At 40.2% G+C, this 22,319-nt stretch overlaps 1 protein-coding gene across 2 annotated transcripts in view; it reads left to right on the top strand.

Annotated features, from left to right (window-relative positions):
- ZYG11A (zyg-11 family member A, cell cycle regulator) overlaps nt 1–22,319 on the top strand; it is a gene marked incomplete in the record, with an annotated part of 61,768 nt that overhangs the window by 35,886 nt on the left and 3,563 nt on the right. For both annotated transcript variants that reach the window (XM_045166162.1, XM_045166161.1), the window contains 7 exon segments: nt 8,666–8,806; nt 12,485–12,661; nt 15,149–15,213; nt 15,733–15,832; nt 15,927–15,980; nt 20,609–20,770; nt 20,846–20,890. In XM_045166162.1, the coding sequence (XP_045022097.1) occupies nt 8,666–8,806; nt 12,485–12,661; nt 15,149–15,213; nt 15,733–15,832; nt 15,927–15,980; nt 20,609–20,770; nt 20,846–20,890 (744 nt within the window).

Below are 22,319 nucleotides of genomic sequence, written 5' to 3'. Positions count from 1 at the left end.
CAAATATTTTCTCCCCTTCTCTGGTTTGTCTTCATGAAGTTCAGTTTGTATTTCTTTTGTTGCTTATACCTTTGGTGTCATATCCAAGAAATCACTGCCAAATCCAGTATTGTGAAGCTTCTTCCTCATGTTCCTTATAGGAGTCTTATAGTTTTAGTTCATAAATTTAAGTCTTTGATCTGTTTTGAGGTAATTTCTTTCATGTGGTGTTATGTTAGATTTTACAACTTCATTCTTTTACATGTGGATATCTAGTTTTCTTAGGGCAATTTCTTGAAAATACCAAATTGTCTTAGCACCCTTGTTAAAAATCATCTGATCATAAATGCAAGGCATTGTTTTAGGGCTTTTTAGTCTATTCCATGGGCTCCCCTGTGGCTTAGATGATAAAGAATCTTCCTGCAGTGCAGGAGTCCCGGGTTTGATGCCTGGGTTGGGAAGATCCCCTGGAGAAGGAGATGGCAACCCACTCCAGTATTCTTGCCTGGAGAATCCTATGGACAGAAGAGCTGGGCAGCCTATAGTCCATCCCACTGGTCTGTATGCCAGTATTTATGGCAGTGCCACACTGTTCTGATTATTTTAGCTTTGTATTGATAGTCAGTTTTGAAATCAGGATGTGTGACTCCCTTGGAATTCTGTATAAATTCAGGGTGTGTGTTTGTATTTCTGCTAAAAAGGTCATTGGGATTTTGGTAAGGATTATATAAATATGTAGATAATTTTTGTATTGACATCTTAAGTCTTCTAATCCATGAACATGGGGTGTGTTTCCATAATTTATGTCATCTTTAATTTCTTTCATTAGTGTGTTGTAGTTTTCATCATATAAGCCTTTCATCTCCTTTGTTAATTCCTAAGTACTTTATTGGAGAAGGCAATGGCACCCCACTCCAGTACTCCTGCCTGGAAAATCCCATGGACGGAGGAGCCTGGTAGGCTGCAGTCCGTGGGGTCGGTGAGGGTCAGACACGACTGAGCGACTTCACTTTCACTTTTCACATTCATGCATTGGAGAAGGAAATGGCAGCCCACTCCAGTGTTCTTGCCTGGAGAATCCCAGGGACGGGGGAGCCTGGTGGGCTGCCATCTGTGGGGTCACACAGAGTCGGACACGACTGAAGTGACTTAGCAGCAGCAGCAAGTACTTTATTGTATTATTGTAAACAGAATTATTTTCATGATTTCCTCTTCAGATTGTTCATTATTGTATAAAAATTGAACTGATCTTTGTGTGTATCCTGCAACTTTCTGGATTCATTTATTAGCTCTAATAGATAACAGTTTTTTGGGTTTTTTTTGTGGTATATAAGATCATATAGTTTGTAAGTAGATCATTTTACTTCTGCCTTTTCAGTTTGGATGCCTTTTATTTTTTTAATTTAACTTTTTATTTTATATTGGAGTAGAGCTGATTAACAATGTTGTGATCATTTCAGGTAAACAGCAAAGGGACTCAGCCATACATATACATGTATCCATTCTCCCCTAAACTCCCCACCCATCTTGGATGCCTTTTATTTCTTTTTCTTACCTAATTGCTCTGTCTAGAGCTTCCAGTGCTGTGTTCAGTAGATGCTGTGAAAGGGGCTTTTGTCTTTTTCCTGATTTTAAAAGCTTTCAGTCTCTCACTATTGAGTATCATGTTCATTGTAGATTTTTCATGTATGGCTTTTATTAAGCTGAGGTAGCTTCCTTCTGGGCTTTTTGCGAGTGTTTGGGGGCTTCCCTGGTGCCATAGACAGTAAAGAATCTGCCTGCAATGCAGGAGACCCAGGTTCAATCCTTGGGTCGGGAAGACCCTTGGAGAAGGGAATGGCCACCCACTCCAGTATTCTTGCCTGGAGAATTCCATGGACAGAGGAGCCTGGCCCACTACAGTCCATGGGATCACAGAATTGGACACTTTGCCAGAAAGGGTGTTGAGTTTTGTCAAATGCTTTATCTGCATTAGATGAGGTGATCATGTAGTTTTCCTCCTTCATTCTAATACTGTTGTATATTACATTGATTTTTTAGTATACCATGGTATGTTGAACATTGCATTCTGGGAATAAATCCTACTTGGTCATGGTGTTGTGCATATTTGCTTAGTCATGTCTGACTCTGCGATCCCATGGACTGTAGCCCACACAAGCCCACCTCTGTCCCTGGGGATTATCCAGGCAAGAATACTGGAGTGGGTTACCATGCTCTCCTCCATGGGATCTTCCCCAACCCAGGGATCAAACCCTCATCTTCCATCTTGCAGGCAGATTCTTTATCACCTGAGCCACCAGGGAAGCCCAAGAATACTGGAGTGGGTAGCCTATCCCTTCTCCAGGGAATCTTCCTGACCCAGGAATTGAAGCGGGGTCTTCTGCATTGCAGGCGGATTCTTTAGCAACTGAGCTACCAAGGAAGCCCTGGTCATGGTATATAATTCTTTTATTTGGCTGAGTTTGGTTTGCCTGTATTTTGTTGAGGATTTTTCCATTTCTGTAAGGACTGTTAAATTCTAGTTTCCTTTTCTTGTAGCGTCTTTGGCTTTGGTATCAAGGTAATGCTGGCTTCATAGAATGAGTTAGGAAATGTTCCATCTCCAGTTGTTAAACTGAAAAGTTTTAACATTAATTCTTCCTTAAGTGTTTGGTAAAATTTACTAGTGAACCCATTAGATCTAGGGCTTTTATTTTTGGGGAAGTTTTTGATTATTAATCCAGTTTCCTATTTCAGTTTTCTTCAGTGTCTTCATGATTTAGTCTTGTTAGGTCTTATATGTCTAGAAATTTGCTCATTTCATCTAGGTTATTAGGTTTATTAGAATGTAATTTTTCATAATACTCTTATAATTCTTTTCTTTTCCTGTTGAATTGGTGGTAATGTCTTCTGTTTCATTTCAGATTTTAGTATTTTGAGTCCTTTCCTTTTTTTTAGTTTCTTTTTTTTACCCTTAGTCCATCCATCTGTCAGTTTTGGTGATGTGTTCAAAGAACCAATTTTTTGTTTCATTGATTTTCTTGCTATTTTTATATTCTCTATTTTTTTGCTTTTTGCTTTAATAATGATTATTTCCATCCTTCTGCCAGCTTTGGGTTTAGTTTGTTTGATCTTTTTACATTTAAAATAGTTACTGATTAGGAAGGACTTCTGTCACTTTGCTCATTAGTTTCCATATGTTTTACAACTTTTTTTTTAATCCCTCATTTCCCTCATTACTGTTTTCTTTGTTCAACTGACTTTTTGGATTTTTTTTTTTTTTTTTGGTTGGTATTATTCTTGTGTATTCTGTAGCTGTTTTCTTTGTGGTTATCATGGATGTTAGTTACATTTACCATCCTAACGTTATTTCACTCTAATGTGAATTTATACTAGCTTAATTTCAATAACAAACAAAAGCTGTTCCTTTAGCTCTCTGTCTGCACCCCTTTTAATTGATGTTCCCAAATTATACATTGTTTGCCCCAAAGCACAGAATAATCCTTTTTAGTGTGTTCATCACAAGTTTTGTAGAAAACAAAATTTGGAATTATAAACCAGATTTATAATAACACTAGTTTTTAGATGAATAATGATCTTTTGAAGGAACTATTTGTTTATTAAATCATGTTGAAAAAAAGTGTTACCGACCATTTAAAAAATACCACTAGCTTTTGTAATTGCTCATGTATTTACCTTTGTTGAGATATTTATTTCTTCATATAGCTTCTTGTTACTGTGTGGTGTTCTTTCATTTTCACCTTGCAGGACTTCCTTTAGCGTTTTTCATGGGACAAGTTTAGTGGTAATGAACTTCCTTGGCTTTTCTTTACATGGAAATGTCTTGGCTTCATCCTCACTATTTAAAAAACTTACAGTTTTTTATTGGGATATAGCTGATTAATAAACAGTGTTTTGATAGTTTCAGGTGAATAGCAAAGGGACTTAGCCATAAATACACATATATCCATTCTACCCCAAACTCCCTTCCCATTCAGGCTGCCACATAACATTGAGCAGAGTTTCATGTGCTGTATAGTTAAGTCCTTGTTGTTTATCCATTTTAAATATTGCAGTGTGTACATGCCCATCCCAAACCCCTTAGCTATCCCATCTGCCTATCCTTTCCCCCTAGCAACTATAATTTCATTCTTTAAGTCTATGAGTCTCTTTTTATTTTGTAAGTAAGTTCACTTGTATCATTTCTTTTTAGATTCTGCATTTAAGGGATGTCATTTGATATTTCTCCTTCTCTGTCTGACTTACTTCACTCAGTATGACACTAAGTCTGTGTTGCTGCAAATGGCATTATTTCATTCTTTTTTAACCGCAGAATAATATTCCATTGTACTTATGCACCACATGTTTATCTGTTCCTCTGTCAATAGACATTTAGGTTGCTTCCATGTTTGGGCTATTGCAAACAGTGCTGCAGTGAGCATTGGGTTACATGTATTCTTTTGGATCTTGTTTTTCTGTGGATATATGCCCAAGAGTGGGATTTCAAGGTGATATGGTAGCTCTTTAGTTTTTTAAGGAACTCCCCTCCTGTACTCCACAGTGACTGTACCAATTTGCATTCCCACCAACAGTGTAGGAGGGTTTCCTTCTCTCCACACCCTCTCCAGCATTTGTTGTTTGTGGAATTTTTGATGATAGTCATTCAGGCTTTCACCCTCACTTTTGAAGGACAGTTTTGCAGGGCATAAGATTCTTGGTTGACAGTTTTTTTCTTTTAACACTTTGAATATATCAACCCATTGTCTTCTGGCTTCTAAGTTTTTGATGAGAAGGCTGCAGGTCTTACTGAGGATCCTTTGTATGTGATGATTTGCTTCTCTCTTGCTGCTGCTTAGAATCTTTGGCATTGAAATTTTGATTATAACATGTCTCATTGTGAGTCTTCTTGAGTTCATCTTGCATGGAGTTCGTGAATTTCTTGGATGTTTATATTCATGTCTTTCATCAAATTTGGGACATTTGCAGCCATTTCCCCCCCAGTATTCTTTGCTACTGTAAGTCTCTTCTAAGATTCCTACAGTGTGTATGTTGGCCTGTGTAATGATATTCCACAGGGTCCTTAGACTCTGCTCCTTTGTTTTCAATCTTTTTGCTTTCTGTTCCTCTGACACAATTTCCTTTGTCCTATCTTCAAGTTTGTTGATTTTTTTCATCTTGCTGCTCAAATCTGCCTTGAAAAACTCAAGTGAATTTTTATTTCAGTTATTATACCTTTCAACTCCAGAATATTTTTGGATTCTTTTTAAGGTTTTTTTTTTTTTTTTAATTTAAATCTCACTTGAGTTTTCTCTTTTGTTCTTTTTCTTGACTTTATCTAATTTTCCTTTTGTTCTTTGAATGTCTTTAAGGTGGATGTTTTGAAGTCTTGTTTGAGTTGACCTGCTATATCAGTTCTGTTACAGGGACAGTGTCTTTTGATTTTAATTTTTTCCCTTTGAATGGGCCATGCTTTCCTATTTCTTTATACACTTTGCGGTTTTTGTTGTTGAAAACTGGGCATTTGAAACTAATAATATGGCAATTCTGGAAATCAGATTCTTTTCCCTTCCCAGGGTTTGATGTCTATGTTACTGTTTTTGTGTTTGGGGTCTGTGTTGAGGATCAGCCTGAAGTATAAATTTTAATATCTCTAGGTCTTTTATGAGCCTTTCCCTGGATATGTGCAGTAACTTTGGGATTTTCTCTGTATATGTAGTTGTTTTGAATGTCATAGTCATTAAAGTCTATCTTCTAAAAGGGGAAAAGGAAACAATGAAGGGGCAGCCCTTGAAATTTCCTGGAAGTCATTTTAGCTGGTGGGAGAGGGGCTTTGAACAGTTGGCTGGTGAGGGTGCAATGGCATTGGCTACCCACCTTTTTGTGCCTGTTATCAGAAGCAGTCAGAGCACAGATTCCTGATATTTGGAGCGTCCTTTTCCCCACCTGGACTCTCACAGGCTAAGTGCAGGCAGCTCTAGGAGCATATGCTGGTGGCTGGGGAGTGGGATGGGACATGGACAGCTATTGTGGAAAGAGCTGAAATTGATGGAAATGAGCCACAGTTTATTGTTGAAACATCCTGTAGAAGTTGCTAGCATGGATATAAACTCCTTTTTTCACCCTTTCAAAAACTTTTTTATTTATTAAATTTTTGTTGTGCTGGGTCTTTGTTGCTACTCACAGGCTTTCTCTAGCTCTGGTGAGCAGGGACTACTCTCTAGTTGTGGTTTGTGGGCTTCTCGTTGTGGTGGCTTCTCTTGTTGTGGAGCACGGGCTCTGGGTGTGTGGGGTCAGTAGTTGTGACACATGGGCTTAATTGCCCTGTGGTATGTGGGATCTTCCTGGACCAGGGATTGAACTGATGTCCCCTGCATTGCTAGGCAGATTCTTGACCACTGGGCTACCAGGGGAGCTCCCTTTTCTTTCCGTATTTCTTGAAAATGCTTGTCCACTGTTACATTACGTTGTGTGTTGCTTGGTAAGTCTGATGACAATCTAATTCTCTGATTTGTTTTGATATTTTAATTATTTTTAAATGAAAGAGATGAATATTTTTAATGATAAAAGGTACAATTCACAAAGATAGACATCATAAGCCATTAGACACCTAACAACAAAGAAACAAAGATACATAAAGCAAAAATCAGAACAGATCTAAGGGAAAAGAAAAATACAATCATAGTGACTCATATTAACATTTCTCTGAGTATTTTATCAAGTGCAAAAAAAAGAATAGGAACATCTTGAGTAATGTCATTAAAAATTATAGTAGATTTCTATTCATATTAATAATTTGTTTGATCTTTTTATAAGAAGGCCCTGAAGGTTGTTTTTCTTTACCATTAAATTTAATCTTTATACTGTGATATGTCTTGGACTTGATTTGGGTCAGTTTTCCCAGGTGGTTGGTGGGAGTTCTTTCAGTGTGTTGATTTAGGTCTTTTTTTATTTCCGGAAAGTTTTTTTGGTAGTAATTTTAAAAATTAGTTCATTTCTTCCCCAGGAACTTCAAGTATATGTGTGTTGTATCTTCTTTTCTATATCAGCACTCAATCTTAGATCCTTTTAACTTTTTTCTTTTAAAATTTCTTTATCTTGTTTGTTTCTTGCATTTCTTCTCCTTACTAAATTTTAATCAATTCTGTTATTCCTTGGATACTTTGTACTTAGTTTTTATCTTTGATATAACTTGATCTTTTTTTTTCCTGAGTTTAATCATCTCTGTTTCATCTTTTTGTTGAATGTATTTTTTTCGCATCCAATAATCCTTATTAAGAACATTTAATTCAGTTTAAAGTGGTATGTTACAGATTTGTTTTTGATTTATGAGAAGAATTTTTCTTAGCTGAAATGTGTAGTTTTGCTTCAGTGTATAAAGCTGTTACAGGTCTTAGTTGTGGCACATGCAGTCTCTGAGGCATGTGGGATCTTTAGTTGTGGCTCTAATTCCCTGACCAGGGATTGATCCCCAGCCCCCTTCACTGGGAGTGTGGAGTCTTAGCCATTGGACCACCAAGGAAGTCCCTAGATTTGCTTTTTAAAAAAAATCTTACAGTAGCTTTATATGGAATTGGTTTTAATCTTTTTATTTCTTTGCATTTAATTGACTGGTGTCCTAATTCAAAAGCATTCTTCTGTCACTTTAGTGATGTGATGTTTCTTCAATGAATGTTGTTACTGCTGATCATGGTGGAGTGGCAAAGGGGTTGTTTTTCTTTTCATTTTTGTGAAATCCTGAATTTTACCCCCTTTTTTTAATTTTTCTTCACTTCCCAGGAATGCTGAAAACTGGATAAAATCTAGTTTTATATTTTTAAATAAATGTTTAAATAAATAAACATTTATTTTTCATTTATAGTTTGGGTAAGGTTACCATTATTCTCCAGACCCAAAGTCTATATATAGACTTGTGGAAGTTATTACTTTAGTGGTGGTGGTGGTTCAGTCACCTAGTTGTGTCCGATTCTTTGCAGCCCTATCAACTGTGGCACACTAGGTCTTCCCGTCCCTCACCATTCCATCTCCTGAAGTTGGCCCAAGTTCATGTTCATTGCATCAGTGATGTCATCCAGCCGTCTTATCTTCTGACACCCTCTTCTCCTTCTGCCCTCAATCTTGCCCAGCATCAGGAACTTTTTCAGTAAGTTGGCTGTTTTCATCAGATGACCAAAATACTGGAGCTTCAGCTTCAGCATCAGTCCTTCCAGCTTGTATTCAGGGTTGTACTTGAGTGGTAGCAAGGAAGAGTTATCTTAATATTAATGAACTAACTAGTTCTATAAAAGTTCAACTCCTTTTTCATCTTAGTTATTTTATCTTTTTTTTCTTCCCCTATCTTTTTTTGTCTGTTTTATATGAGTACTTAGAGAACACGCATTCATGGTTATTGGTTGTTTAAGAATTTACATGCTATGCATTATTCAGTCGAGGTCTCAACTGTAACACAGCTATAGGGAGATAGTATTTGAGTCTGTCTCCACTGCTTAATTGGTTTGTTATATTTAGCAATGTACATCACCTTTCTGGAGCCACAGTATAAAAATGAGGTTGAGAACATTTACCTACTAGAATTACTGAATGAAATCAACATTGTAAAGCTCTTGAAACGTTTAAGTGAATATTTATTGTTTCAAACACTTGACACACTAAAAAAAGCCTTCCTTGTAGGTGAAAGGTGAAACCTGTTGGTAACATCCTTGTTTTCTAGGTTGCTGGAGGAGCAAATATAAGTCAGATTTCAGAAGCACTGAGCTGCTACAGGAATAGATCATGTTTTATGAAGGAAGCCCTCTACAGGCTCTTCACAGAGACGTTTTCAACGCAAATAACCATGCCTGCTATTTTAAAGGTAACTACAACTCAGAAATGTAATTTTTATAACTACTTATTACTTGATTCAATTAAAGTTGTTTAAAATTTGGAAAACTCAGCAGTGGCCACAGGACTGGAAAATGTCAGTTTTCATTCCAATCCCAAAGAAAGGCAATGCCAAAGAATGCTCAAACTACTGCACAATTGCACTCATCTCACACGCTAGTAAAGTAACACTGAAAATTCTCCAAGCCAGGCTTCAGCAGTACATGAACCGTGAACTTCCAGATGTTCAATCTGGTTTTAGAAAAGGCAGAGGAACCAGAGATCCAATTGCCAACATCCGCTGCTGCTGCTGCTAAGTCGCTTCAGTTGTGTCCAACTCTGTGCGACCCCATAGACGGTGGCCCACCAGGCTCCCCCATCCCTGGGATTCTCCAGGCAAGAACACTGGAGTGGGTTGCCATTTCCTTCTCCAGTGCATGAAAGGGAAAAGTGAAAGTGAAGTCGCTCAGTCATGTCCGACTCTTTGCGACCCCATGGTCTGCAGCCTACCAGGCTCCTCCGTCCATGGGATTTTCCAGGCAAGAGTACTGGAGTGGGGTGCCATTGCCTTCTCCAACATCCTCTAGATCATCAAAAAAGCAAGAGAGTTCCAGAAAAACATCTATTTCTGCTTTATTGATTATGCCAAAGCCTTTGACTGTGTGGATCACAATAAACTGTGGAAAGTTCTGAAAGAGATGGGAATACCAGACCACCTGACCTGCCTCTTGAGAAATCTGTATGCAGGTCAAGAAGCAACAGTTAGAACTGGACATGGAACAACAGACTGGTTCCAAATAGGAAAAGGAGTACGTCAAGGCTGTATATTGTCACCCTGCTTATTTAACTTCTATGCAGGGTACATCATGAGAAACGCTGGGCTGAAAGAAGCACAAGCTGGAATCAAGATTGCTGGGAGAAATATCAATAACCTCAGATATGCAGATGACACCACCCTTGTGGCAGAAAGTGAAGAAGAACTAAAGAACCCCTTGATGTAAGTGAAAGAGGAGAGTGAAAAAGTTGGCTTAAAGCTCAACATTCAGAAAACTAAGATCATGGCATCCGGTCCCATCACTTCATAGCAAATAGATGGGGAAACAGTGAAAGACTTTCTTTTTTTGGGCTCCAAAATCAGTGCAGATGGTGACTGTAGCCATGAAATTAAAAGACGCTTACTCCTTGGAAGGAAAGCTATGACCAACCTAGACAGCATATTAAAAAGCAGAGACATTAGTTTTCCAACAAAGGTCTGTCTAGTCAAGGCTATGGTTTTTCCAGTAGTCATGTATGGATGTGAGAGTTGGACTATAAAGAAAGCTGAGCACCAAAGAATTGATGCTTTTGAACTGTGGTGTTGGAGAAGACTCTTGAGAGTCCCTTGGACTGCAAGGAGATCCAACCAGTCCATCCTAGAGATCAGTCCTGAGTGTTCATTGGAAGGACTGATGTTGAAGCTGAAACTCCAAAACTTTGACCACCTGATATGAAGAGCTGACTCATTTGAAAAGACGCTAATGCTGAGAAAGATTGAGGGCAGGAAGAGAAGGGAACGACGAAGGATGAGATGGTTGGATGGCATCACTGACTCAATGGACATTAGTTTGACTAAACTCTGGGAGTTGGTGATGGACAGGGAGGCCTTGCATGCTGCAGTCCATGGGGTCACAAAGAGTTGGACATGACTGAGCGACTGAACTGAACTAACTGAACAGATTAAACACATTGAATACAGTTACTTAATATGCCTTATTCTATTGTGAGTCACAGTGCCCACACAGTGAAAAAAAAAAGCAGTATTAGGCTTAAACTGCCAGATCATCTCATGTTTTGAGCATTTTAATCAATCTCAATTGTTCAGATTTTTGAATTTGATCTGAGCATGGGATGATAGAACCATTGCCTAAAACAGGACTTAATCTGAAAACATGAATTCACTTTGTATAAACATCTTTATTTATTCCTTTACTCTTTAAAATCTAAGATAATAGTTTTTTTTTTCCAAAAATAGCAACCACAATATCCCTATAAGAATAGAACAAAATAGCAGTAATTGAAGGTAATTAATTCCAGCATTTAAACTATTGTGAATAAAGTAAAGTTACCAGTATTGATAGGGTCAGACTTTGCTTTCCTTTACAGAAGGATGAATTTGTTTTAAATGTAATTGGAAGAATTACGTGGTTTGAGAAAGAAAACTGCTATTATTTAAAATTAAGTGTAAATTGAAGTCTTAAAATTATTGTTTTTATTATTTGTAATTTCTGCAGTTCCATAAAAATAGGCTATTTTTATGGCTTTTTTTAGGCTATTTGTGTACCATGGAGAATTAGATTTACTCATAACTTAAAAACAATACCGTATAAAGGGAAAAACTCTGGATCTTTGTTTCCCATCTGTAAGGAGAAAATTGAATTAGATATTCTAAAAGTCCTTTTCATATCTATGTGAGATTTTGTGATTTTTTTTTTATTGAAAATCATGTTTGTTTTACTTTCTATGTATTTATATTGCAGATGATAGCAATTACATGAAATCCTAAGAGCAGTTTATAATATAGGAAAAAACAGTTTCCTTAGAAGCAGTGTATACTGGCTCTGAGTTCATATAGGTGTCAAAGTAAGGGGTTCTGGTCTTTCAGTGGTTCATAATCTCAGGGCTCATTTGTATATCAGCAGACTGGTCTCTGAGGAGGGGAGGGATCATTATCCCTATTTGATAGACAAAACAGATCATGTTGTCCCTGAATGTTGGAGCAGGTATGGTATACACTTGGTATAACACCTTCATTTTAAATTTATTTCTAGGTCTACACTATATGTCTTCTATTAATAGTTACCTTTCTAATGTTAGGTTTTTTGTTTGTTTTGTGGCCATGCCTCATGGCTTGTGGGATCTCAGTTCTCTAAGCAGGAATTGAACCTGGGCCATGGCAGTGAAAACACAGAATCCTAACCACTAGTCCACCAGGCAACTCCCTAACGTTAGGTTTTATCACTTTTCAAATTCAAATTTCTTCCTCCTCTTTTGGTGGATTCATCCCATCTTTTTGTCCACTTTGTGTTTTTCTTTATCACGTTTCCCTTCCCTCGTAATTCCCTTTCCATTCCACTCCCACCTCCATTTCCTATCCAGATCTTATCTGAGACCCTGCCTAAATGTGTTCTCTGAATGAAACTTTTGACTTCCATACCAGAGATGATTGCTTGCTGTATGACCACCTTAGGCAGCACTTTATTTATACCTCTTTTGTGGTGCTTTTTTTCCAGTTTCATCTTTTGACATCTCTTACAATGTTATTTGTTTATATACCCTATTTCTTTCATAAGGCTTTATGCTAAGGAGGAGGATATAAGTGATTCCTGTTTATTTCCCCTATAGTGCTTATCATAATGCCTTGGAGGGACTGAGGCTCTATAAATCACTGTGAAATCACAGATGAGGAAACAGGTCCAGAGGAAGGAAGTGAGTTACCTAAAGTCACACAGCAAATTAATGACTACGTTTGGGTTAGAAGGTATTGCTGGTGTCCTAAAAAATAAATGTTGAGGATGGGAAAAAAATCTATTACTTTTTGTCCTGATAAGCAAGTATTTTGATAACACAGAAATAAGACTGTGTAAAGAATGCTAATGTTGTCATATACCACTTAAAATAAATTCATCTTCAGCTTGTGGCTGCAGGAATGAGGAATCACCCATTGGATTTGCCAGTGCAGTTCACAGCCAGTGCTTGTGCCCTCAACTTAACACGCCAGGGCCTGGCCAGCGGGATGCCTGTTCGTCTGTTGTCAGAGGTTACCTGTCTACTTTTCAAGGCTTTGAAAACTTTCCCCCATTACCAGCAGGTAATTTGATTTTAATATTTGACTGTGCTTCTTGAGGACAAATACATGAAAAATATGTTTTATTTAGTTCTGATTTTTCATCCTGAGAGAGAGAAGGAGGGAGGGGAGGGAGGGGGAAAAATAAATGCATGATTACTGTAGGAAAAGTAAGAAATATAGATAAGTAATATGGTTTAAAAATTTTGCATTTATCAGAAAACACCTACCCAGAAACATCCACTGTTAACACTTTGGTACATCCTATAGGCTTAGCAACATGTGTGCAAATTAAATTGAATTGAGTCATAGATCTAAATACAAAAGCTAAGTCATAGGTCTATATAAAAGTCATAAAACTAGAAGAAAACATCAGAGTAGGCAACATTTTCTTAGGATACAAAAAGCACACTTCATAAAAGAAAAATAATAAATTAGAATTCATCAAATTAGAAGCTTCTGCTCAAATACACACAGAGACATTAAAAAATGAAAAGATAATCCAGGACTGAGAAAAATGTCCATTATATATATATGACAGAGGACTTTTATCCAGAATGTAAAGAACTATTAAATAGGTAACACAAGATAAACAAACCAATTTTTTAACAAGGCAGAAGGTTTGAACAGACACTCCATGAAAGAAGATAGCGCGGGTGACAAATGAGCACTTGAAAAGATGCTCAGTATCTTTATCTATCAGGGAAATGCAAATTAAAAGCACATTTAGATACCACTGCACACTTAGATGGGCTTCCTGGGTGGTACTAGTGGTAAGGAATCTGCCTACCAGTGCAGGGGATGCAAGAGACACGGGTTTAATCCCTGGGTCCAGAAGATCCTCTGGAGTAGAAAATGGCAACCCACTCCAGTATTCCTGCCTGGAAAATCCCATGGACAGAGGAGCCTGGCAGGCTACAATCCATGGGGCTGCAAAGAGTCGGACATGACTGAGTACACACCACAGCCTCACAGCATAGATAGCCTCATAGATAACACTGCACACCCCCTAGATTGGTTGAAATTTAAAAAGTGACAGTATCAGGTGTTGACAAAAGTGTACAGAAACTGAAATTCTCATATGCTGATGTTAAGAATGAAAAATGATAAAACCAATCCAACAGTCTGGTAATTTCTTTGAAAGTTAGAGATATACCTTTCATACTACACAGTTATTTCACTCGGAGAAATGAAATTATGTAGCCATATGATGGCATACACAAATGCCCGTAATGTCTTTATTCATTATCCTCCCAAACTGAAAACTTAATGTCCAGCAACAGGTGAATAGATAAACCAATAATGGTATATTCATATAAGGAAATACTACTTGGTGATAAAAAGAAGTGAAGTACTGATACATGTCACGTGGATGAATCTCAAAAAACATTTTATGCTGAGCAAAATAAGCTAGACATGATAAAATAGATAGCATATGACTTTATGTGAAATCTTAGAAAAGACTAATTAATGACAGTATGATTTTCTGGGGTTGAAATTTGCAAGTTGGGAATGGAGTGGGAAGTGTCACAGTGGAACTTTTCAGGGTAATGGAAGTATTTTTTATGTTGATTGTGGTGGTGGGTAAAGTTATACATAATATTTATAAATGTGTCAGATCTGATTGAAATGTATACTTAAAGTTAAAATGGGAATCAATCTATTAAAATTACAGTAACATGATCTTTCCTCACTTAAATCTGTATTTCCACTTTTTCTTGAAAAATTGGATGATCCTTCTCAATTCAGTCTGAATTCCTACATGGCCATCATTAGTTGGAGCTGATTAATAACTGCCCCCATAAAAGGGCCTGAACTGTCCAGTTTGCCGTAATTCCTTCCGCTGCCCTGTTGTTTTGCATTCTGCCATCTTCACTTGTTTATGTTACTGCCTAGTTTCTGTTGGCATTTCAGGTTTGCTACCCCTGCCTCATGCACTATGCTGCTGTCACGGCAGTACATGCCACTGGCCTACTCATGGTCTTTCAAAGAGGTGTTACAATTTTTTATTCCTACAGCTTTCCTAGAAGTCCTTTTCTCTCTCCTAGTTCAGTTCCTACTAGTCATAGGTAGAAAGTAGAAGCTCTGTCACAGAGTTAGTTATGAGATCTGGTTCAGACATAGTCATTCATTAGCTGGGCCAGGCTTCCAGGAATTGGTTTAGATTGACGCACAGGCAGGCAGCTTCCCACATAGATCCTTCTAGGGTTCAGGGGGAATGGAGACTCCCTCTCTGCCAGAAAGGAGAAAGATTACTCTTTGGGCAAAGGTGAATGTTTAGACTTTAATAGTAAGATTGATACCAGAAACTATGTAAACCAACTATACTTCAGTAAAAAATAAATTTAAAAAACTATAAAAAAAATAGTAAGATTGAATGAAGAACTTGGAAAGGACCAGGTATATAGCGGGTGTTCAATAAGAAAAGCTTAGAAGCTTCCAAATGCTTAGAACCTTTGTTTAGAATGGGTGTACATTTGCTCATAATTATTTTTCTTTATTCCCTTAAAGTTACAGAAGAATTGTCTTCTCTCCTTAACCAATTCCAGGATTCTTATGGATGTTCCATTCAACAGGCAAGTATAAAATTGGATGATCTAATTTTGGGGTATTGACCAGTATTACTCTGAGCTTTGTTGTCTTTTGGTTATTAGCCTAGCAGGGGTCTGATTGAGGCTGCGATAAAGCGTTTGGCGAGAATGTTCTGTTCAGAAGTACTGTAGTTATAAATGTTGTCTCTCAAAGTGTGAGTCCATTTCAGGGCACTGAGTGATAACATGGGTGCTAGAGGGTTAAATATCGAATCAGGTTATCGCTCTTCATTATCCATATGCATGTCACATCTTCCTGGATCAGGGATCAAACCTGTGTCTTCTGCATTGACAGGTGGATTCTTTACCACTGAGCCACCAGGGAAGCCTTGCTCTTCCTTTTTGCATACTCTTCTCTTCTTTTTGCCTAACACTCTTGGTTTTCATAGCTGAGTATAAGTCCACAAGTATTTTTAAACAGGATTTTCTGGGGAGGCTGAGTGATTTCTTAACTTCTCATGTATAGTTTACAAAGTTTATGGTGAGAAAAATACTGTTTTTTAGGTTCGATGCTGCCAAGTTTGTTATGAGATGGCTCGGTAAGCATGAAAGTCCCAAGATGCAAGCCATGGCAGTGAGCATAACCTCTATTCTAGCCCTGCAGGTATGTGGTTACTAAATGCAAGACCTCTTTCTCTAGTCTTAGTGGAGCAGTGATAGAGTTTGAAATATTTTACTTTCTGCTTTTTTGTTTCTAGCTCTCACCTGAGCAAATTGCACAACTCAAAGAGGAGGTTTTCATGGCAGTTAAGGTAGGTTGTCACTTTTCAGAACTTTTCAATAAAAGTAACAGTTTAAAAAATTAAGAACAGTTTAAAAGTATTATAAAATGAACAGTCTGTAGGACCTGCTACCCAGAAGAAGCTATTCTCTACTCTTCAATAGCTGTTTCTTCTGGTATTTACCTCCATATTTCTAAATGAAATGCTTATAACTGCAGCTGTTTTTTGTTTTGGCTGTGCTGCCTTCGTTGCACTGTGAGCATTCTCTAGTTGCGGCATGTGCTGTGGGGGCTTTTCTTGTTATGGAGCTCAGCCTCAGGAGTTGTGGCATTGGGCTCTAGAGCACTTGGGTTCTCTAGTTGCAGTGTGTAGGCTTAGTTGTTCCATGGCATGTGAGATCTTAGTGTACTCACACCTCTCCACCACCACCAGAGATTGGATCCATGTCCCCTGCATTGGAAGGTGGATTCTTAAGCACTGTAACCAAGGAAGTACTACAGTTTATTGATTTATCAGTTGTAGATGTTACCTCCTGATTCTGCTGCTGTCAGTTCAGTTCAGTTCAGTCACTCAGTTGTGTCCAACTCTGTGACCCCATGGACTGCAGTACGCCAGGCTCCTTGTCCATCACCAACACCTGGAGCTTACTCAGATTCATGTCCATCAAGTCAGTGATGCCATCCAACCATCTAATCCTCTGTCACCCCCTTCTCTTCCTGCCTTCCATCTTTCCCAGCATCAGCATCTTTTCCAATGAGTTAGTTCTTCGCATCAGGTAGCCAAAGTATTGGAGTTTCAGCTTCAGCATTAGTCCTTCCAATGCATATTCAGGACTGATTTCCTTTAGGATTGACTGGTTTGATCTCCTTGCAGTCCAAGGGACTCTCAAGAGTCTTCTCCAACACCACAGTTCAAAAGCATCAATTCTTCATGGTTAGTTGTTACAACCTTCTTGGTGTCAGATCCTTTGTTCTTGAGGTCAGGTCATGGTGAGGTAGCGAAGTTTCTGTAAATCTCCACCAACAAATGTTACTCTGTTTTATAAGAAAGGGCAAGGTCCCTAGGCAGAAATTTCACCCTCCAAGATCCAAGTCTAGCTATGAGGCGGGGGTCCCTGAGGGGTCAGTTACCCTGTCACAAAGCATTGTCCAACACCCAGTCTGGGTTCTCTTGCCAGTGTCCAGGCCTGGCCAAAAAGGTGCATCTCAGTTGGCATCTCCCTCAGGGCCAGGTCTCCAGACCCTGCCCAGTTGGCATCTCTTAGGGAGCCAGGTGCCCTAGACCCAGCCGTTCCTCAGCTCCTCAGGCTGTCCAAGTGGTAGGGGCTAGGTCCCACAAACTGCATCCTATACAGACTGCCACTGCTATTAGATCACAGAGGCAGGGATGGGGGAAAGGGCCATAACCTCAGGGCCTGGCTCTGCCAGTGTGTGGCCTTGGCAAGGGTTCTGTGTCTCTGTAGGACACAGGCCTCAACCTGTTCTCTGGGCCCCCCACTGATGCACGGCTGGGTGAGCTGGAGGCTCCAGGGAGGAGGCAGAGATCCACCTCTTACCTCACTCTGCACAGGACGACCACCACTCTGCCTGCCATTGGTTGAATGGTCGCTCATTGGCAGTTGCTTGCTTGTAGGAGGGGCCTATTGCCCTGCCGACCAGTAACTGAGCAGGATCACTAATGGTCACTCGTTGACAGTTGCTGAGTTTAGGGAGGGGCCCACTTCACCACCAACCCGTGCCTGAGCAACCATTAATAGTCTCTTGGTAACCATAGTCTGGTAAGGGGGAAAGTGGGGGCCAATGGCTGCAGCACTGGCTGCATGCTGAGGGCTGTGCACAGCCATGCTGTATTACACTTTCGATTCTTGCAGCTTTATTTTTGTGAATCCTTTAGATATATTCTCTCTGACTGTATAAAATATTTGAGGTGGAATTATAACAGAGCGCTGCCAAGCACAGATCTTAGCACGTGGCCATCACTGTGTACTATTACTGTACACCCTGTTACCAGCCATTGATTGGTGCTACAGTGGGCCCTCCCACAAGCGGCTAACTGTCAATAAGTGACCGTTATTGGTCCTGCTCAGCCATTGGTTGGCACCAGGTCCCTCCCACAGGCAACCAGCTGTCAATGAGTGACCATTAGTGGTCCTGCTCAACCATTGGTTGGCACCAGGCCCCTCCCACAAGCAACCAACTGTCAATGAGTGACTGTTAACGGGCCTATTCAGCAAACAGTCAGTGGAGTGGTGGTCGTCGGGGAGAGTGAGGTAAAAGGCATATCGGGGTCTTCTCCCTGGGGACCTCCAGCTTACCTGGCCTTGGGCGCTTGGGTAAGCTGGGAGGATCAGGGAACAGGCTGGGGGCTGTGTCCTGCAGGGCTCCAGAACCCTCGCCAAGGCCACCTACTTGCCTTGGCCCAGGCCTTGAGGTAGCGGTGAACCTCTCCCCTGTCTCTACCTCTTGACCTAATGGCGGTGGCAGTCAGCATAGGATGCAGTTGGCGGGACCTGGCCCCCACCATACAGGTGGCCTGAGGAGCCTGAAGGCCAGTTGAGCTCCTGGCTTCTCAGCGATGATGGCTGGACAGGGTCTGGGGACATGGCTCTGAGGGAGCTGCCAACTGAGATCTGCTTCTTCAGCCAGGATCTGGACCTCAGAGGCTGAAGTTTTTGCCTAGGGACCTAGCCCTTTCTTGTTAGGACAGAGAATAATATTTGTTGGTGGAGATTTACAGAAACACTTTACCTCACCATGACCTGACCTCAAGAACAAAGGGTCTGATACTAGGTCCCTTGTGGAAATGGCTCTCTTTCCTTTTACATGATAGTCTAGCATGTTTGAAAGAAAGCATGAATACTAGCTTAACTTTGATCTAGAAATATTCTAATATGAAATGGTATGTTGGAATCTGTTAGTTTTTTCAAGCTGTTAGGACATATGATTATAATACTAGTGTTATCCTCTAGCCATAGTAACCTGCTCGGTGGCATAGAACAGATGGTTTTTCCTCTAGAATATCTCTCCGCTCCCCTCCCCCCATTCCCTGTGTCCTCATTCCTTGTGTAGCTGCCTTATCCTCTTTTTATTCTGGTCTCAGTTTAGATAGTACCTTTGTATGTGTTACTGAGTGCAAGCACAAGTTTATTCTGTTTGCCACACAGCAGGCCAATCAGGAGATGAGTTGATGGAACAGGAAATAATTATTTTAATCAGATAACTAGCAGACCAAGAAGATGGCAGACTAGTGTCTCAGAAACCGTCTTGCCCCAGGGACTCCCCTGGTGGTCCAGTGGTTAAGAATCCGCCTTGCAATGCAGAGGAAGTGGGTTCAATCCCTGCTCAGGGAACTAAGATCCCACATGCTGTGGAGCAACTAAGCCAGCATACGGCAATCAGTGAGGCCTGGCACCACTTAGAAGGTCCTTGTGCCTCAGAGAGCCCTCATGGTGCAACAAAGGTCCTGCATGCAGCAAATAAGACTTGATATTGCCCAATAAATAAATATTAAGAAAATTATTTTTAAAAGAACCAAACCCATTTTACCCAATCGTAACTGAGATACGATTTGGACTCCTTTTATGTACAGGAGGGGAGAGGGGCTCACTTGGCACTGACCAGCGGCTGAGCAGGATCACTAATGGTCACATGTTGACAGTTGCTGTCTTCAGGAGAGGGGCCCACATTGTGCCAACCGATGGCGGAGCGGGGCTGCTATAGCTTGCCCCTGCCTTGCTGCCACCACACTGAGCAGAGCAGTGCGACATCAGAAAGCAGCCAGGTCTGAAGAGCTGCCAGATCACTCCAGCATGTTGTAACTCTGGTTGGGGCGAAGCACAAGGTGCACAAGCAGTGGAGACCACAGTGGCTACGTGGAGGCAGTTGACACGCCCATCCCTGGGATTGCTGTCTGAGGCAGGGGCGCTGTGGGTTCAGCCCATACCGACTTCACTGGTCAGCTCGTGACTGATGAGGTGACCCAGGTGCGAGTGTCCCCGGAGTGGAGCTCTAGCCTGCCCACCTGTGCGGTGGGTAGGCGGCTGGCATGGACCAGTGGGGTCTCTGTCACTGTGTGCAGAGAGGTGCAGTGTGGTGCAGCAGCCCCTGCCTAGATGGCTGGTGCCAGGGATGGGGGAGGGAAGGGCCCATCACACTTTGGGAAGGCTGGTGTTACATTTGGAGGTTTCTCACACCTTTTCTAAAGAAAATTCTTAGGCTTTTATGTGTTTCCTTCAGAGCATTTACCAAATCTTAAAATTCTTTTATTTAGTTGAGAAAAACCAATTATCTTTTTTTTTTAATCTGTCTCTCTTACCTGAATATGTGCCTGCCTTCCAAAAGGTGTTGACTAGATACTCTTAATACATGAATAATGGAATAGCTAATATGTACTTGATTATGAGGTTTATTAACAAGCATGACAAACTAGATTAAGTGATTATTAAAATTTAATATTTTTTTCTTTTGAACCTCACAAAAACCCTAGGAAATAGGAGTAACTCATTTTACAGAGAGACGGTAGGAACCAAAGCTATTAAATGATCAAACTGGGTTTAGGACCTCGGTTTGATTCTAAAGCTTTTCTTAACCATTGCTTTCCTTATATTGAAAACATTTGAGTCAGTCACCAGCATATCTAACTCTCTCTTTCTTTTTTAGGATCTTCTAGCAATAGTAAAACAGAAGACTGCTGAGAATCTAGATGACATCACCCTCTTGTTTACTTTGAAAGCACTTTGGAATCTTACAGAACAGTCTCCAGCTGCTTGTAGGCACTTTATTGAAAATCAAGGATTGGCGATCTTCATCCAAGTCTTGGAGGTGGGAAGACAGGATTGAGTTTATCTGTAAAGTTATTTTCTTCATGATAAAATAACCTGTATATTCTTTTCACAGACTTTTTCAGAGACAGCAATACAAAGCAAAGTACTTGGTCTTTTGGTAAGGTGAATTGTTTTGAATTAATTGTAATTAATTAAACAATAAGAAAACTAACACTTATGTGTTACCTACTATGTGCTAGGCACTTTTGTAAGCAGTTTACATTAACTTGTTTGATCTTCACGCCATCTCTATAAAGTAAATACCATTATATATGAGTCAGCTATTGCTGTAAACAAACTACAGCTTAAAACAGCATCCATTTTATTTACTTGTGAATCTGTGGGTCAGCAGTTTGAACTCAGCTCAGCTGTGCACTTCTGGTTTTATGTGGTTACTTATGTCACTGCAGTCGTTCATCAGTGGCTGAGCTAGACCTAGGTGCTCCAGGATGATCTGACTTTCATCTCTGGTAGTTGGTGCAGGTTGTTAGCTGGGCCTTGTGTCTCTGTGAGCTTCCTCACTTGGCGGTTTCAGGGCAGTGGTAGAAAGCAAGTCCACTGCACAAATGCTTCTTCAACTTCTGCTTATGTCAGATTTTCTAATGTCTCACTGGTCAAAAGCAGGTTATACAGTCGGGGGTGTTTTCCCACAACCACTTCTCCAGTTCTCTGACACCAGCTGGATGTCCTACAGTTCGATTCAGCTAAATTCTGTCACTGACTATCAGGCATTAGCATCAGATCCTGAAAAGCTCAGTTCCACAAGTCTGCCTCCACTTTAGTTGCCAGCTGTTAAGTCCAGAGCTACTCCTGCTTCTGACTGACTTTAAGTTGAGGGATTCTACAACCCCTTCCTCAGGTTGGTAATTTGCTAGAATGGCTCACAGAACTTGGGAAGGCACTTTATTTGATATTTTTAAAATATATATTTATTTGACCGTGCTCAGTCTTATTTATGGCATGTGGGATCTTCATTGTGGCATGCCAGATCTTTAGTTGTGGCCTTGCGGAATCTAGTTGTAGTATGCAAACTCTTAGTTGCAGCATGTAGGGTCTAATTCTCTGACCCGGGATCAAAATTGGGCCCCATACATTGCAAGTGTGGAGTCTTAGCCACTGGACCACCAGGGAAGTCCGAAAGGAAAGATTTTTTTTGGGTCTGTGTCCCACATGGCATGGGGCAATCTTTATTTCCCAGCGAGGGATTGAATCATTGCTCTCTGCAGTGAAAGTGTAGAGTCCTAACCACTTTGTGTTCGTGCTAAGTCGCTTCAGTCATGTCTGACTCTTTTTGACCCTATGGACTAGCCTGCTAGACTCCTGTCCATGGAATTCTCCAGGGAAGAATACTGGAGTGGGTTGCTGTGCCCTCCTCCAGGGGATCTTACCAACCCAGGGACCGAACCCACCTCTCTTCTACAATGGCATGCAGGTTCTTTAGCACTGGTGCCCACCTGGGAAGCCCTCCTAGCCACTGTACTACCAGGTAAAGTCCCCTGCTATTTTTAATTTATTATAGATACAACTCAGGAAAAGTCAAATGAAAG

Source organism: Bubalus bubalis, chromosome 6 (assembly GCF_019923935.1).
Source record: "Bubalus bubalis isolate 160015118507 breed Murrah chromosome 6, NDDB_SH_1, whole genome shotgun sequence".
NCBI lineage: Eukaryota > Metazoa > Chordata > Mammalia > Artiodactyla > Bovidae > Bubalus > Bubalus bubalis.
The sequence above is the reverse complement of the archived record's forward strand: the minus strand, read 5'-3'. Positions and strand labels throughout refer to the sequence as shown.